This window comes from Nelumbo lutea, chromosome 2 (genome assembly GCF_056320005.1).
Source record: "Nelumbo lutea isolate HS-2025 chromosome 2, American lotus-T2T, whole genome shotgun sequence".
In the NCBI taxonomy this organism is placed as follows: domain Eukaryota; kingdom Viridiplantae; phylum Streptophyta; class Magnoliopsida; order Proteales; family Nelumbonaceae; genus Nelumbo; species Nelumbo lutea.
In genome coordinates, this window is record NC_142685.1 from 2,580,039 (window position 1) to 2,597,956 (window position 17,918).

The 17,918-nt window shown below is 37.6% G+C and overlaps 1 protein-coding gene across 1 annotated transcript; it reads left to right on the forward strand.

The window, feature by feature from the left end:
• The first annotated feature begins 16 nt into the window (after positions 1 to 16).
• LOC148868079 (uncharacterized) lies at positions 17 to 15,068 on the forward strand. The gene is made up of 10 exons (XM_088971451.1): positions 17 to 197; positions 285 to 333; positions 2,793 to 2,899; positions 3,024 to 3,069; positions 10,888 to 11,022; positions 11,144 to 11,233; positions 11,384 to 11,515; positions 11,613 to 11,696; positions 12,022 to 12,086; positions 14,513 to 15,068. The coding sequence occupies exons 1-10, from the start codon at positions 85 to 87 to the stop codon at positions 14,697 to 14,699; spliced, it is 1,008 nt and encodes a 335-aa protein (XP_088827577.1). The 5' UTR covers positions 17 to 84; the 3' UTR covers positions 14,700 to 15,068.
• Positions 15,069 to 17,918: the final 2,850 nt, after the last annotated feature.

Consider the following 17,918-nt stretch of genomic DNA (forward strand, 5'->3'; position numbering starts at 1 on the left):
TTAAACGGAATAACTTAACTAACAGATCGATATACCATATACCGTAGTCGGTAGTCCGTATAGAGTTGCGACGCTGTAACGATCATGGAGTGGTGGCTTTGGACGATAACTGAACTCCTCATGGTGGCTCTGTTTCTTGTTTCAGGCTTATTGTTAGCAGTCATCTTAATGGCTTTCGGAAGAAGATGTAGACACCTGTAAGTCAATATCTTGAAACAGGCTCCCTTATTTTTCCTCTGCTTTCCCTCCCCAGTCCCTTCTAATAGTTAATTATTCAATCTCAGTCACGATAAAGATCCTGCAATTCTCGAGGACCCAAATTCTTTGAAACAGGTAATTGAATTTCTCTTGAAAATCCTTGCACATCCCATTAATTCTGAGCCCTTTGGAGTTATAGAGACCTATGTGAATTAGGGCTGCATTTTGGTTGTATGGTGCTATGTTCAATAAGGGAATCTGTTTGTTTTCTCTTGCAACGTTTCTTGCGGTAAATCTGAAGAGTTTAAACTTATTTGGATTCGAAAATTGTGATGTAAAGAATTATCTTACATGATCCCCTGCTCTTGCATGCTAAAATTATTTAAAGTGGTAGCTTTCTTACATATGCAAGTCATAAATTAAATGACGGAAAGGATATTTCTATGGTTTATTTGAGACTATAAAATATGGTTTTGGTAATTGACGCACACGTGCGTGCTATAGCTGAAGCGTTACTTGGGTAGAGGTTATTAGAAATGGTCATGGGGTCCCTGATATGCTGAACCTGCTGCTATTCTTGTTATAACGTGGTACATCTGAAAAGATAAATTTTATGTATTCTTAGATAGTTTTCTGTGGAGTCGTTTGCAACTTAATAGAATTATAAATATAAATAAAAAAAGTTACTAAAAAGTGCATGTGCATGAATAGTATGCATGAAGGTTATGGAGACTGGATGACAATCTCTCTGACACTCCTTTGCACATCTGTTTTTCATCAGGTGTGCTTGGGTTTGCAGCTTCTGCTTGCTTGAGTTCTGCAAATGGATGGCTAACTTTGCCATGCTCTTACAAGTAGAGAAGCTTGTGGCCATATAAGTGGGATGAAAAGATGATAAATGAAAAAAAAAAAAAAAGAATGTTGAATTAGGATTCCTGAAGGAATTTTCTTTTGCCTCCATAATAAGCTAGATGTCTAATACACAAATAAGTTAATAACCACATTTTGGTGTGTAAAGAAAAACCAGGAAAAGAAATTGTAAATGTGTAGAGAAGATTTCATCTCATGCTTTTACATGCATATATCTTGCCTAATTCTACTTATGAAATAATTAGAAGAATGTTAACAAACCAGGTCTTACAACTAAGTCATAAAATGCAAGTTTGCTGTCTAAGGGGCCATTTGACAATGGCTGAAGTGATGGACTGTATGACTTATTTCTTTGTCTTTTATAGGATAAAAATGCTTTAGGGTCTATTATTCAATCATTACATGCCAATCAGATATTAAGGGGCTATTAACCTACTTAATTACTTATCCACTAAAGACAGAGCTATAAGCCATTCATTTAAGCCACTTCATATCCAGTAGCCCCTTAATCTGCTTAAGAATCAATAAAACGAGTAGTAACTAATGAAGCCATATTGTAATATTTTTCTATGCCTCCTCTCCCTAGGGGCCTAGACAAAGTAACTTAGTAACCTTTTAGTGAAAAAAAAAGGAAATGGTTAGCTATCAAAAGGAAAGCTATTAACCTATTTTTAGTTGGGTCACTTCAATGGAGACACACATTTAGATGGGACTTTTTTTTTGTTTTATTTTTTGGGTGGAGGGGGGAGGGGGGCTCCATTTGAAACATATGAAGGATTTCCCATTTTTTTTTTTTCGGGGGGGGGGGGGGGGACAGGATTGGCCCTGCCTGCCCCTTCCAACCCTAAAGATTGGTATCAGGAGAATGGAGAAAAGATAAGTTTTCTATAATAAATTTGATACTCCCTTGGCAGTATGTTGATGCATATGGAGGGAAAGGAGTGGCAGGATCTTTGAAGATCAATCCTCCTTATTGAGAAGATTTGTGGGAAGGTTGAATCGTCCCCCCCCCCCCTCTTTCTGTTTTGCTTTAATAAAATTTTACCTTTCAGGCAAAAAAGAGCCCAGGCTCTTGATTAGTAGACCATGAAGGAAGTCCTTACATAATTAATAATTAATATGCTGCATACTACTAGCAATGTTAGTATCACAATTCTATGTAAGACGTAGGAATCTTGGATTGAGCATAAGTCAACCCACTTGACCAATTCCTGGCGTCTAAAAATAGTCTAGTGGAATAAAAGAATCTGCTTCTAATCTATGCATTTATTAAAGGCAATTCAGTGCTTTGTTAACAAGAAGTACCTGTAACGGATTGTCTAGTACAATCCTTTTCCACTTGAACCTAACCAGGTTAATCATCAATCATCAAATATATAAAAGAAGAAATATTTCCATATATGGACAAGCCGATATTTATAAATAATATGTGATTTTGGATGTAATTCTTTCAAATTTGTTCTTGGTCATAATAATCTCAGTTCATGATGCTGGTTGCATTGGTTTATGGGTTTACCGTTTACTTGATGCTGTAAGTTGGTATTGTGCTTCTGATATCAGCCTACCTCTGGATGAGGGGAAAAAGACAAGAATAGATTATCAGAAGTAGATTGTTGTATACCATTGCACCATGTGGAGTCAATATAATTTACTGAGTAAGCTTGATCAAAATCTTCTATGTGATTCTTTAAAATACTAATTATGCCTAGAAACATTTCTTCCAGGTCCCATGCCCCTCAATTTCTGATCCAGCTGAGAAGTACATATCTTTGATAATTCCTGCATATAATGAAGAACACAGGCTCCCTGGAACACTTGATGAGACCATGAAGTAAGTCCTTGCATATTTATTATGCTGTATACTGTTTGCAACTTCTAGTTTTATTGTTAATATTGGGTTATCATTGCTCCCCATTTCTTCTAAGGATGGTTGTTATTTGATATTTATTCTGCAGTTATCTTCAACAGCGTGCTGCAAAGGACAAGTCATTTTCTTATGAAGTAAGTTCTGAGGGAATTGTTAAATAACAAGATTGAGCTTTAAGATGATAGTATATGCTTTTAGAGTGATCATGAATAATATTTATTTATGGTATTAGCATTGAAATTTAGATTGAGATGTATATGTTTATACTCTATTCTATAAAATCAAATCTATGCTGCCTGTGTAATGTTGCAACCATCTTTATATTATTATTGTTGTTGTTGTTGTTAGTTGTAACATTTCACATGCGGCAAATATTATTTCTCAATGACGTGCTTTGGGTTGTCATTTCACATGGCCAGATTATCTCAAATAGGTTTTCCTTTATCTTTCCCCAATTAGTTCCTTGCATAGAAAATTGAGGAACTGCCAATGATTTTACCACTTCTCCATTTAAGCATTGAACACGGGCCCTCAGGTTGGGCCCATTCGAATTTTAATGAATACTCAATTCAAGCCAGTAGAAGTTCAGGACTGTTATCAGTCTTGAACCCTAATGGATTTCAGGATCGAAGATAAGAAGAAAGGTAAGAGGAAAGAAGAGGAAGAGGGAGGAGAAGCAGTAGAACACAGGGGTTGAAAGGAGGAGCAGAAGCTTAATGTAAGCTCAGGTGATCAGTGGGCAGATTTGGTTACAAAAGCCTTAAGCTCAGGGAGAGTGAACTATATATGTAACAAGCTGGGATTATATGATATATATTCTCCAGCTTGAGGGGGAGTGTTAGAGTTGGCCGAATAAGGGTAGATTAGTCATCTCACCTTGGTTAAGTTATGAGCTTATGTGGCAGTCTTATTAGAGGTTCTCTGTCCCATACTTAAGTAGGGGCAGTTTAGTCCTTGTACATTTAATTAGAAGCCTAATCACTATTAAGAGGTCGACTGATAGGGTTTAGCTATCAAGTTCGACAGTTCTTTCATCTTCTTCTTCTTCTCTTCTCTTTCCTCTTCTCCTTACTGGTTCGGACTACTGTAGCTACAGTAGCTACAGTAGCTACAGTGAAAACAATAGGTTATGCTCATTACATGGAAAGGACAGATCTGCCCTTAGTCTTTACATAACAAATAGAGCAAAAAATAAGACTGAAATAAATAACAACTGAAACAACTAAATGACCAATAGCTAACCCTAGGCAGACTAGAACATCTTCTACCTACGAACACAGTGGGACCGTAGCTGTGGGGCCCACATCAGTGTTCTCTACGCTCCCCCTCAAGTTGGGAATAAATGTTTATCATTCCCAACTTGGATAGATCTGCCTCTAGCTTCTTTCGTGGTACAACTTTGGTGAGGATATCTGCCAGTTGCATATTGGAGGTGATGTATGGGAGACACACTTCTTGTGATGAGACCCTCTCTCGTACAAAGTGTCGATCAACTTCAATATGTTTAGTCTTGTCATGCTGCACTGGGTTGTGTGCTATATTAATAGCCGCTTGATTATCACAATACAACATCAGGGGCTTCTCATACTCAATACCCAACTCCTCAAGTAGTGATCTCAGTCAAAGAATTTCAGCCACTCCATTAGCCATTGACCTGTACTCAGCTTTAGCACTGGATTGGGAGACAACACTCTGTTTTTACTCCTCCAAGAAACCAGGTTACCTCCCACAAGAGCATAATATCCAGAGGTAGACCTTCTGTCATCAACACTCCCAGCCCAATCGGCATCCGTATAGACTTCCACCTTCATGTGGTCATTGTTCTTGAACAGTATACCTCTACCCGGGCATCTCTTCAAGTATGCTAGTATTCTTTCTGCTGCTAGAAGGTGCGTGGTTCTAAGAAAATGCATGTACTGACTGACAACACTAACGACATAACTGATATCTGGTCGGGTGAGGCATAGATATAGGAGCTTTCCCACCAAACGCTGGAACATAACTTTGTCTTTAGCTTTCTAGTTTCAGCCAAGAGATCTAAAACATATTTCCTCTGAGAGACAAAGATCCCCTGTTTAGATCTAGCAACCTCAATACCCAAAAAATACCGTAGTGTACCCAGATCTTTCACCTCAAACTCTTGATGAAGGAGCTGTTTGAGGGACTCAATCTCATGGTTGTCATTTCCTGTCACCACAATACCATCAACATATACTACAAGTAGTGTCAGTGACGACTCCACCCTCTTGATGAACAGTGTATGATCTGATTGGGCCTGTACATAACCGAACTTCCCAAAGGCTAGTCTGAATCTGTCGAACCAAGCTCTAGGTGACTGCTTCAAACCATACAATGCCTTATTGAGCCGTCAGACCTTCTTACCTGCCTCTGTATCATAGAATCCAGGAGGCAACTGCATGTAAACCTCTTCCTGTAAGTCCCCATTCAGGAAGACATTCTTAACATCCATTTGGTACAAAGGCCAAGTGTAGCTTGCTGCAAGAGATAATGGAACCCGAATGGTGGTCATCTTGGCTACTGGGGCAAATGTCTCCAAGTAATTTATACCATAAGTCTGAGTGAACCCTTTTGCAACTAGCCGAGCTTTGTACCTCTCAATGGAACCATCCACATTGTGTTTCACAGTAAATACCCACCTGCATCCAACTGGTTTCTTTCCTTTGGGCAAGTCAACTAGCTCCCAGGTATTATTTTTCAACAGGGCATCCATTTCAACTTGCATTGCACCTCTCCACTCCGGGACTGATAGGGCTTCTTGCACTGTTCTCGGAATAGGGACATCAGCAACGGAGGTGAGATAGGACCTGTAGGAGGGAGATAGGCAATCATAGGACAAAAACTGGGAGATGCAGTGGGCTGTAGATGTGGTGCAATGCCGTTTTCCTTTACGGAGGGCAATGGGAAGGTCAAGGTCATCTGCAGAGGGTGAGATAGCAACAATGGTAGGAGTCTCTGTGGGCCCTGGGACTGTAATATCTGGACTTGGAGCCGCAGAAGAGATTGGAGCTGGCTGGGACTGCTGATGACCAGGATCAACCTGCCTGCATCGCCTGTGATAGACTCTCAACTCCCGATCCCTTTGACCACCCTCGCTACTACAACCCTCATCACCAACTGGAATAGGTAAGGGAACAGCCCCAAAGGTATTAACCCTGTCCTCATTGCACTCCCCCTAAAGAAAAGGACCCAAATCTCCACGCTCACTACTCTCCCCCTGAGGAGAGACCTGAGAATAGTAGGGTGTCTCCTCAAAGAAAGTGACATCCATGGATACAAACTTCTTCCTTGAGACAGGATCATAACAACAATAACCCTTTTGATTTTGTGCATAACCAAGAAAGATGCATTTGGAGGCCTTGGGTTCAAACTTGGAGTGATGGGGACCGAGAAGCTGAACAAAACAGGTACAACCAAATGTCTTGAGGGGAATAGTGAACAACTCCTCATTGGGGTATAGAAGGGAAAAATGAGGTTTCATATCAAGAACCCGAGAAGGAATCCGATTAATAATATATACCGCCGTAAGGATAGCATCACCCCAGAAGCGAATAGGAATATTGGAGGTAAACATAATACTTCTAGCCACCTCCAAGGTGTGCCTATTCTTCCTCTCTGCAACCCCATTCTGCTGAGGTGTATGAGGGCAAGTGCTCTGGTGGATAATTCCATGATTAAGGAGGTACGATGCCAATGGCTTAGCAAAGTATTCATTTGCATTATCAGATCTAAGCACTTTGATCCTGGCATCAAACTGGGTTAGGATCATTTGGTGGAATTTTTGGGTCAGGGCATGCACCTCATCTTGTGATCGCATAAATAAACCCAAGAAAACCGGGTGTGGTCATCAACAAATAACAAAAAATACCTGTACCCACCCATAGAAGGAATGTGATATGGCCCCCAAACATCAGTATGCACAATATCAAAAGAACTATTACTCCTTTTATGATTCAATGAATAAGAGTTTCTACAATGTTTAGCAAACTCACAACTTTCACACTTCAACTGAGGTGACTCAACAGACTCAAACAAAGTAGGAAACAAACTCTTCAAGGACCGAAAAGATAAATGACCCAATCGGTTATGCCAAAGCATAACCGGACTCACAACCTGAGAAACAAGTAACTTATCCACTGACTCTTCCCGACGAGAACTCTCCCCGAGCAGATAGATCCCATTCGTCTCACAGCCAGTCCCAATCACCTTCTTCGTCTCTAGGTCCTGAAAAACACATCGGTCAGGAAAGAAAGTTACTGAGCAGTTCAAATGTTTGGTAATACTACTAAAGGAAAGGAGGTTAGTATCCAACTTAGGAACATGCAAGACAGAGGACAAGGATATAGTATCCGACAGTTTGATGTCACCCTTGCCAGAAATAGGGACAAGAGAGCCATTAGCTATAGCTACTTTATCCCTACCAGAAGATAAGTAATAAGTAGTAAACAAGGAGGGCAAGCTAGTCATATGGTCGGATGCACCTAAATCTATTACCCAACACGGTTCAGTAGTACCTGGAGCGGAGGCATGGTAGGCTGAGGCTCGAGTGCCTGAGTGTTTAAAGGCCAATGTGGCCGGAGCTGATGATGACTGCGGTAACTGAGCTAAACTGCCAACTTCCTTCTCCAATTGTATTAGAGCAGCCCGAACTGCAACCAAGGTCTCTAATGGTGTACCTCTCGTGCCAGATGAGGATGCTGAATCAGTAGTCATAGCCACATGAGCATTACCCCTTTTATTTCTCAACTTTGCCGGGACCAAATGTGGGTGCAGCTTCCAACATGTTTCTTTTGTGTGTTTAGGTTTCTTGCAATGCTCACACACCACATCCCTTTTATCTTCCTTCTTTCTGCCCCTCTCTAAATCATCATCTGTTTTGGGTTTGACAACTACCAAGGCAGGTGTAAGCGGCTGAGGTTGCATCATGACTTTCCTCCTGGTCTCTTCACTGTGCACTAAGGAGTATGCCTGAGAGAGGGTCACACTATCTTTGGTCAAAATCTGCTGCCTCACAATATCATATTCTGAATTCAGTCCTGCCAGGAACTCAAACACTGTTTGTCTCGATGTGCTTTCTATGTATCTAAGCATCTTTGGGACTCTCCCACTCAAGAGTCTCTAAATGATCAATCTCATGCCACAGGGACTTCAAGGTAGAGAAGTAGACCGACACCGGTTTCTCTCCTTGTTTAAGGGAATTCACCTCACATTTCAACTCATATGCTTTGGCAACATTAAGGGGTTGGGAGTAAGTCTCTTTCATCACATTCCATATCTCCTTGGCTGTCTTTGCCCATAAGTAATTTCGGCTGATATGGGGCTGCATAGAATTACAGAGCCATGTCATAACCAAGTAGTTTTCTTGGACCCACTTGGTATACATAGGGTCTCCCTTGGAAGGTTCTGCCACATCTCCCAAGAGATACCCTACTTTGCCCCTTCCCCCAATAGCCATCATGGCTGATTGGGCTCATTCCAAATAGTTTGATCCATCAAACTTTACGGTTGTAATCTGAAAACCTGTCTCAGAACCACCACCATAACTGCTGTTCCCAAAACTGCCTTCTGCCTGATTCTTAAACACCATTTCAGTCAAGAACCAGAAGTCTCAAAATTAGGGTTACTACAGTCAAAACCAGCACTAGGACTACCAACCACAATCACAAAATCAGTATAGAACCAATTTGTACTCACAGTAGATGTGCATGAAATATGTATAAAATTGATCTGAAATCAACAACCACATACAACAGCAACAGTCCGAACTGTTTTCACCTCTTTAGAAGTGTTCGAAACCCCAAAAGAAAACTAAAAAACAATTTGAAGAACAATCTGATATGCTGAAGCCAATTTGAGGTTTTAATTAGTCCTAAAATCTGTACACTCCAGACAGTACCGTACGGATAAGGTTTGTATTAGGGTTAATATGAAACCTTAAACTGATCAATCTGATATGCTGAAACCCTAAAACTGAACTATTAGGATTTGCCGCAAGGATAAGATCACAAGGTTCAGTCCAATACTAGGGTTTGCCGCAAGGATAAGACAAAACCCTAGAGAATAGAGAGATAAAACCCTAGAGTGGTTCGGCCACCCTTGCTGGATAGGTCCATCCTATCTTCTCTGATGTTACTTCTCTCAAAAAATAAAAGACTTACAATAGGATGCAGTTCATTGCCTACCATGGTTACTCGAACCCTAGCCTTCTCTGATTCTTCCTGATCACCAACTCGCTGCAACTGTGGCACTTCTTCAAACAGCTGCTAATCCTCTGGAGATCTCCAAGAACCAGTCAACGAACTCTGCTTTCTCAGCTTCCAGCCTTAGATGGTTATCATGTGGTCGGCTGGACTAAACTCACATGAGAAGCCCTAGCTCTGATACCAAGTAGAAGTTCAGGACTGTTATCAGTCTTGAACCCTAATGGATTTTAGGATCGAAGATAAGAAGAAAGGTAAGAGGAAAGAAGAGGAAGAGGGAGGAGAAGCAGTAGAACACAAGGGTTGAAAGGAGGAGCAGAAGCTTAATGTTCTGCTGCCGCCACTTTAATTAATATTTATAGGTTATGCTCATTACATGGAAAGGACAGATCTGCCCTTAGTCTTTGCATAACAAATAGAGCAAAAAATAAGAGTGAAATAAATAACAACTGAAACAACTAAATGACCAATAGCTAACCCTAGGCAGACTAGAACATCTTCTACCCTACGAACACAGTGGGACCGTAGCTGTGGGGCCCACATCAGTGTTCTCTACAAAGCCTTCCCAAGTTGCACCCTATTATGTACTTGTAATTCCTTAAGATACCTTGTTTTTGATGAATGTGAACCCTTAATTACCTTGTTTTGCATCATAAAGAATGTCTACCCTTATAGTAGTCCTCTAAGACCTTGGTTTTGTTGGCATGTGGTATGGAATTTCTTTGTTAAATTCATGGCTCAAATAACTCAACTATGGATGTATTGAACTTGTTTTCCCAACACTCTTTATGAACCCTATCTTATGTTCCTTTAAGTCAATAAATATTGAAGTAACTATGCAACTTAATGGTTCTTTTATCTTGTGTATGGGTAGGTAGGAAATTTGGTGTTTTCTCTTCACTTGTGTGGCAATATCTTTGTGCTTAAGTTTGTATTGAACAGCTTAACTCACTAGGATGTACCATTCTATTTAGGTTGCACATCAATCCAGGGCCTCTAGGCTATGCCAGGCCAAGGTCAACTCAAATACAACAATCCCAATATGTTACAATGGATTCATGCCATGCCAAGGTCTGGTTTCAGCTGAAGGGATTTGGTCTAATCCCAATCCATTTAAATTGGGCTAGGTTCAGGTGGTCATGGGTCAGCCCAACTAGTAAACAATTAAATAGCTACCTTCTATTGTTTTGTGTTATAATAAAAAAATGGTTTGATTTATTTTACCATTTTCCGATTAAAGATTATATATATAACATTTGTCTACCACTGAATAAACTAATTTTTACATAAATTACATAAAATTGTATATTACATGCACGTTTATATATTAATTATTAACTCTAGGTCAGCCTGTAGGTTCTTGGTCTGGGCAAGGATCTGTCTAAAGCTAGCCTGAACTCACTTCAGGCCCCAGAATTGAGCCTAGGTGGCCCAGCACTGGTTTATATGAATCTTTGGACCAGGCCAGGTTGTATTCAGGCTGGCCTGAAGTTTCATGTGCATTCTAAAATATCTATTGAAATTTATACTTTTGAATTTATTGTATTTCTTTGGCATCTCTGTATTCAATTCAATATAACTTAGCCTTAATCCTAACTATTTTGTGTCAACTATGCAAACCTTGTGCTGCTATTTTTACTCTACCAGGAATGATATTTTCTGTCAAATTATAAGTCCTTACTCCTTAGGTCATTTCTCTTTGGCATCTCTGTAAATGGATGAATACATGAACAGGTAGTTATAGTTGATGATGGGAGTACTGATGGGACACTGAGAGTTGCTTTTGACTTTGTAAGAAGATACACAATAGAAAATGTAAGGGTCATTCTTCTTGGAAGGAACCATGGCAAAGGAGAATCTATCAGAAGTGTGAGTTTATCTAACAATTTTTTTGGTCACATGATTAGGGGTGTTTTAGTGCTTTTCTTCCTGTCATATATGACACCAATTGATTGAAGCTCTTCATTTCTGTGGAAGCATGGTTAAACAGGGAATGCTCCATTCACGTGGTGAGCTTCTTCTAATGCTTGATGCTGATGGGGCAACAAAGATTTATGACTTAGAAAAGCTTGAAAATCAGGTTTCTGTTGGTTATGACTGACCACATTGCTAACTTTCTGTTTCAATATTTTAATATGGTACTATTTTTAGTTGTTACCATATTGTAGGATTGCGGTTTATAGCTCGGATAACATATGTACTGTAAACTTCCTGATAGTTTGGATCTCAGATATGCAGACTAGCTAAAAATGAACTTAAGCTGGGAGATGCTGCAAATACTGATTCAAGTTCAAGAATATCTGATATTCCAATTGTTGCATTTGGTTCTCGTGCACATCTTGAGGAGAAGGCTCTGGCTACAGTTTAGTCATTAATTTGATCTACCTCCCTATATACCTTTTCTTTTTAATGAATCTGCCAGTTCATTTTCTTACAAGTGGTATTCACTTAATTTTCAGCGGAAGTGGTACCGAAATTTTCTTATGAAGGGTTTCCATGCCGTGGTTCTCTTGACTGCTGGTCGAGGAATTCGTGATACACAGGTATTTATTTGCACATGTTTTTTTTCTATCAGCAACAGTAATCAGGATTTTATTACAAGTATTTATTTGTCCATGTTCCCAAGGGGTCATTGCTTGGTGCAATGGTAAAATCTTGTTGACAAGTGTGAGAATGCAGGTTTTAGTCTGAGAGCGGCCACTTCGTGCAAGAAAATGCCGAAGGTTAGGTCCGTATCTGTTCAACCGCTCCCAACATTGAGTAATGACCCTTATTTTTGCATGTTCCCAATAACTTATAATTCTTAATTGAACCCAACATACTGGGTATATGCTTTATTCTTGACATGGACACTTGCATGGATTGTAGTGTGGCTTTAAGATGTTTACCAGAGCTGCAGCACGGAAGCTTTTCTCAAATGTCCGCTTGAAAAGGTATCTTCAGAAATTTACATACTGATGTGGACTTGCTCTCTTTTAGCATTTTGACAATGATTGTTGTGCCTTCTCTTGTTTGCTTTCAAAATATATAATGACTTGGAAGTGTTTGATCCTGTTGCTTGAGCAAGGTTCAAAATATCGATACATATCAGGCTGTATCGGCCTATTCGTATCGTATTGGTGGCCTCCCGATACACCTCTACAAGGGGTGTTTCGGGGTGTGACCTGGTTCAGGGGGTAGACAGGCCTTAAATTGACCCCTCTGAACCAGTTTGGAAAAAAGAAAACAAAAAAATGATGGTGAGCAAAGATACAGGCCGATACGCCCCAACCAGCATATTGGCCTGTATTGGTATTTTGAACCTTGTGCTCGAGTATAACTTTATCAGACTAAATGTCAAAGTTTGCCATTTCGAAACTGGTGCAACCCCATAAACCTATCTATTTGAGCATAAAACTTGAAAGATTGAATTGTGGGGATAAATGTGTCTCTGGCACCCTGGAAAGGTTCTATAAAGAAATGCAAATTTTGCTTGGTAGGACGATACCAAACTTTCTGCTATCTGCATGGTAAAACCAATCTAGTGAACCATATGGATTATTAAGCTGTGATTGATGTTGATCACGCCTAATTTCAATAAGCACAGTAATAAATGAGCAGAAGTATGTGAAGCATGAATTACCAACATATGTCTCTAACAAAGGATATTTTTCCATCTCTGCAAATTAAGATGTCAAAGTTTCTAGCTTCACTTAAATAGAAAAAAATTGGTTAATGGAAGAAACTATTTCCTTGTTAAAAAAGGTAAAAATAAAATAAAAACAGAAAAAGGTGAGCCACCTTTAATCATGGATCCCATATTATTTGGAGAACAGGGAGTTCATGCCTTCATACCACATGCCCATAATGGAATAAATGGTTGTCATTGAACACTTGAAATTGTGGGGGTTGAGTTTGTACATTGGTTCTTACCAGTAGAGTTTTCAAGGCATTTGGGTGAGGTGTACCTAAGAAAATGAACATGTACTCTAAACCTTTTTCTTTCTTAATAAACTTGAACAGAAGACATTAGTTAGATTTCAATAATAATATATGTTTTCTGTAGACAGAAATATAGTTTTGTGGAGGTACAAAAAAAAAAAAAAATTAAGAACAAGGGTAAATCTACGGTGCAGGAAAAGTATGATACCAGAATAACTTTGACCAAAGAAACCCCCCTCTGTGAATTTGATGAATACCAGCTGATTGGTTACCACTTTTATGATACCAGTTGATTGGTTACAAGTTTTTCTGGTATCATAATCGCACCCTAAGAACAAATGTACAAATTATAAAATAAAACCATCCATCCCCGTGTATAAATTAAGCACTTGCTAGTGATGGAGTAATATATCATAGAAAATAATGTATCAAGTGAAGAGTAACACAACTAATGATGAAGTGGGATGTGATTTGTATCAGTCTGTACTTTGTAAGGTGAAATTAAATAACAGATTAACTTAAGATTTTTGCTTTTTTTTTTTTTTGAAGAAAATAGTATGCTCATGAGGTTTTCATGCTTCATTCCCTTGAAGTAAATGAGACTTCTCTTGTGTAAATATGTGAAGACATTGCTAAAAATAATGCATAGTAGATCTGACTATTTGCTCTCTAGAAACTCTTTGACAGAACATGTCTGGTTATGATGATCCTTTCTTTTTCATTTTTTTCTTTGTTCTTTTTTTGGGTTCTGCTAAAAGCAATGCTGTCAAATCCTGTGATTTACAATATTATTCACAATTTGGACAATCAGTTCCAAGGGTTTTGGTTTGAATCTTGATTAATGGATCTTGTGATTTATATGCTTCATGCGATTCAAATCAATTCAGTTAAGAATTAGTTCTCTATTACTTATCAAAAAAAAAAGTTCTCTATTTTATAATTTCTTTTTTTTTTCCCATCTAGTTTTGTCAACGAAGACTTTGTTTTGAAGACCTTGTTAGAAAATTTTTATTTAGGTTGTTCAAAGCCTTTTATAAATGACATTGAGTTCATTTTCTATCATATGTAAGTTAAAGGGTTATTGTATGTGGATTATTTGACTTTTAAGTCAAATTTGATTATCCTACCAAAAAAATGGTTAAGTTTGATTATATCATCTTAGGTTTCTAGTGTGCAAGTTCTAAACTTTATTGTTTTAGGTATATATATGACAGATACGGATTAAAAGTAGGGTAAAATTACTTTTCTGTATCTATTTAGTTTTTTAGTATATCTATTTTAGTTGTTTGATGAGTTTGTAAAAAACCAAATTAATTTTACGATTTATGATAAGATTATGATTTTCAGAACATTGCTACAGAGTTGTTATCCATCTCTATTTGTTTTGTGCTTCATGATTTATTTGATTTGAAGTTGGGAACCTATGGATCTTCTGCAGGTGGTGCTTTGATGTTGAGTTAGTATACTTGTGCAAACGTTTTGGCATCCAAATGATAGAGATATCCGTAAATTGGTCCGAGATTCCTGGATCAAAAGTGAATCCATTAAGTATCCCCAACATGCTTTGGGAGCTTTGCCTCATGTCTGTTGGGTATAGGACCCATATGTGGAAAATTTGTATTTGATTGGTTTCATTTTGGAGAGACTTATCGTCTCCAAAGCCATACCCCAAGTGGTAATGAAACATTTGGTGCCTCTGGCTCTGGGTTCTGCGAGAGACAAGGCAAAGGCTCGTTTCATGAGAGGCAGGATTCGACCTAGCCACGCATACAGATATTTGATGTTCCTTGTGGCTAGATCTTTTCTTTTTAAAGTTATCTGACCTTTTTTTTTTTTGTGGAATTACTTTATAGGAAGAAATAGGTTATTTTAATTGCATTTTTTGATGGGTCTTTGTAATCATGTCTGAGCGCCCATCAACTGCAGGATCCATGAATGATGTCAACCCAGAAATTCCACCTATTCAATCTTCTAGAGTTTATTTCTTTTCTTCCCTTTTTTGGTTTTGGAAAACAAAACTTTGTATATTATTGTATATCATGGTTTTTAAAACCGAATTGGTGATCGAACCGGTCAGGGGTGTGGTTATCGGTTTGAACGGTCAGCCCATTCTGACAAAAAAATAAAAGATTTAAAAAATTGAAAAATGGTCAATACCGTTCGAACGGTTTGAATGATTAACCGACTGGTTCAGTGGTTTGCTGACCAAAATCAATGGTTTTGGGGGAAAACAGAACTGGTCCGGTCTGGTCCGGTTTTGAAAACCATGTATATCCCTTTAGCCTACAGGTTCAGTTTCACGGGGCTTGGCCAACTTGATTCTGGCACAATTCAACGAGGGCTTCTGGAGGAGTTGATAACTAGTGTGGGTGGAAACAAATAGCTGGCCCAATCTTAGTCCGTCATGGGTTTTGTTTGACTTTGGGCAACGGAGCCTGGTTTATATTATCTTCTTTTGTAGGGGCAATGGTAAAATCTCATCTCAGCCTTACAAGTGTGAGAATGTGGGTATGACGCAGGTCATTTGTGCAAAAAAAAGTCAAAGGTTGTAGTAGCAGATAAAGAGAGTTCGTTTTTTTTTTATTGATCACCGTTTAAAATAAAATGAAAAAACAGAAGTAAAGAGATAAAAAAAGTGGTACACGCTTAATAATGAAAAAACAGGAGTAAAGAGAAAAAAAAAGGTACACGCTTAATCTCCTCTGAGTCAAATTTTATAGATAATTTAAAGAAAAAAAAAACAAATGGAGTGTCATTGCCAATATAATACCCTCCTTTCACATGTGGTATGGTAGGGGTAAGGTTTAAACTATCAGAAATGCAAGGTGTATTGGAAAGGCAATTTTAAGCGATGTATGTGGGTATGCTTTGGATACGTATAGATATGGACGAAAAATTAAGATATGAATAAATATAGTAAAAAATCAAATAAATCTTAAAAAATATATTATCAACTATATTTACAAATTTTATAAGATGGTAAATAAGTAATTTAAATGTAAAAAATCATAATTTAATGGTTTATATAAAGTGTGACATATCAGGACACAATTAATAATCATTGAAAAAATGATGGAATAACTAAAATATAAAAAACAAAAAAAAACTAAAATATGAATGCCAATTTTTAAAGACCAATATAATTAATTTTAATATTTATTAGTATATAAATTTTAATAATTAGTTCTAGCATTTATTAATAAAAACTTGTCACTAATTAAGAAAAGTGAAAATTTACTTAAAATTAAAAATACATATAATTATAGCAAACAAATATGTGTGGTTCATTGGCAAACTTGTGGTTTTAAAACTTAAAATCAAGTGACCAAGGTTCAAATCTAGCTATAGATAAAAGTTGAAGTTTTTACACTAACAAAACGAAATTAATGATAGGGGATCATTAATTAAAGGAATTAATAAGAGAATTTGAATTAGGTGCTAAAATTTAAATTAAATTTAAATTTGTTTTGGAGTAATTGATTAATTAATGAAAGAGAAATTAGACTTAAATAAATGACATTAATGGGAGATTCGGTATTAAATATGGATTAATGAATAAGGATACAGGGCCTGTTTCGGATTTGTATGGGCCGATACATATAAAAAGAAACAAAACGAATGATTTACACATGTTCCGCGTATCGGGGCCGACAACCTTGGGTAATGATGCAAATGGATCGGATCAGATTCGAATAAGGGTATATCTGAATCCGGTCTGATCTGACACTATTCTTGTTGGATTCGATTCAAAGATTCAATTGGATTTGATAGGCCTCAATTTGAATTTGAATCCTATCCATAAGTTGAATTTTTGGATCTGATTCATCCGACTTGTTTTCTTTAAAATTAATAAATTATTAAAAAATAAAATATATCAATTTAAATAAATAAAAAATACAAGTATTTTTTGGGAAATTTTTTGATTGGTACCTTGTACTTTGGGTCTAGTGCTATTTTGGTCCCTTAACTTTAAAATGTGACAATTTAGTACCAGAACTTTCAAAATGTGGCAATCCATTACTTGTTAACTAGTCGTTAAATGACAATTGAAAAGACACAAATGCCCTTTGAATGTCATCTAATTTTTTTTATCAACCATCTAATTCACATCAAAGTCAGTTGAGTATTCTGTCCAATAGAGATAAAAAAAAAAAAGAAAAAAAAATGCAAATGTAAAGAGAGAGAAACCAACTTAGGCAATCTAATCATCACCGGGTAGCATTTAACTGAACAGGCGAAGGCGAATGATACAGTCTGAGAGATAAAAGCATTAGTAGAAAAAACATTGAAGGACCAAACACCCCCTCTACTTTTTTGTGAACAACAATCACAGCAAAGGAAGGAAAAAAAATACCTGAGAGACATTAAGATGCGTTCATCAGTTTGCTAAGTGGAATCGTGTTTTTCTTTAGATTGCAGCTAATAATAATAATACAAGTATACAACAATTCATTCCAGGTATCAGGAACGCCCAGGAGGCACCAATGACTACAGTCTTGAATACTTGAAGGACCCTTCCCTGGATTTCTTCCATATACAGATGGATGACCATATATCTTGTATTTTGACAAACTAGTTACATTCAGAGAGTTACAGGAGTCTTTATTTGTCTTATAACCTCTCTAGCAATTATATTCTTTTTTGGGTGGTTTGTCTGTTCCTGAAATATTGTTGAGGGGTTGAGTAACATCCTTACAGTGCCCCCTGGAATTTCATTGACCTCCCCTGTTCAGTAAACTCATTTTACTAAGCAACTGAAACAGACGAAAACACAAGACAAGAAAAATAACAGATTTGTTTTCATAAAATAGTGAGCTAACCTGAAATGGAAAGGTGCTGAACTT

Bases quoted from the DNA above. Each gene is read 5' to 3' on its own strand.
- LOC148868079 (XM_088971451.1), top strand. From the start codon at position 85: ATGGAGTGGTGGCTTTGGACGATAACTGAACTCCTCATGGTGGCTCTG. The intron at 198-284 runs GTAAGTCAATAT...ATTCAATCTCAG, and splicing joins GGAAGAAGATGTAGACACCT to TCACGATAAAGATCCTGCAA. The intron at 11,516-11,612 runs GTTTAGTCATTA...CTTAATTTTCAG, and splicing joins AGGAGAAGGCTCTGGCTACA to CGGAAGTGGTACCGAAATTT.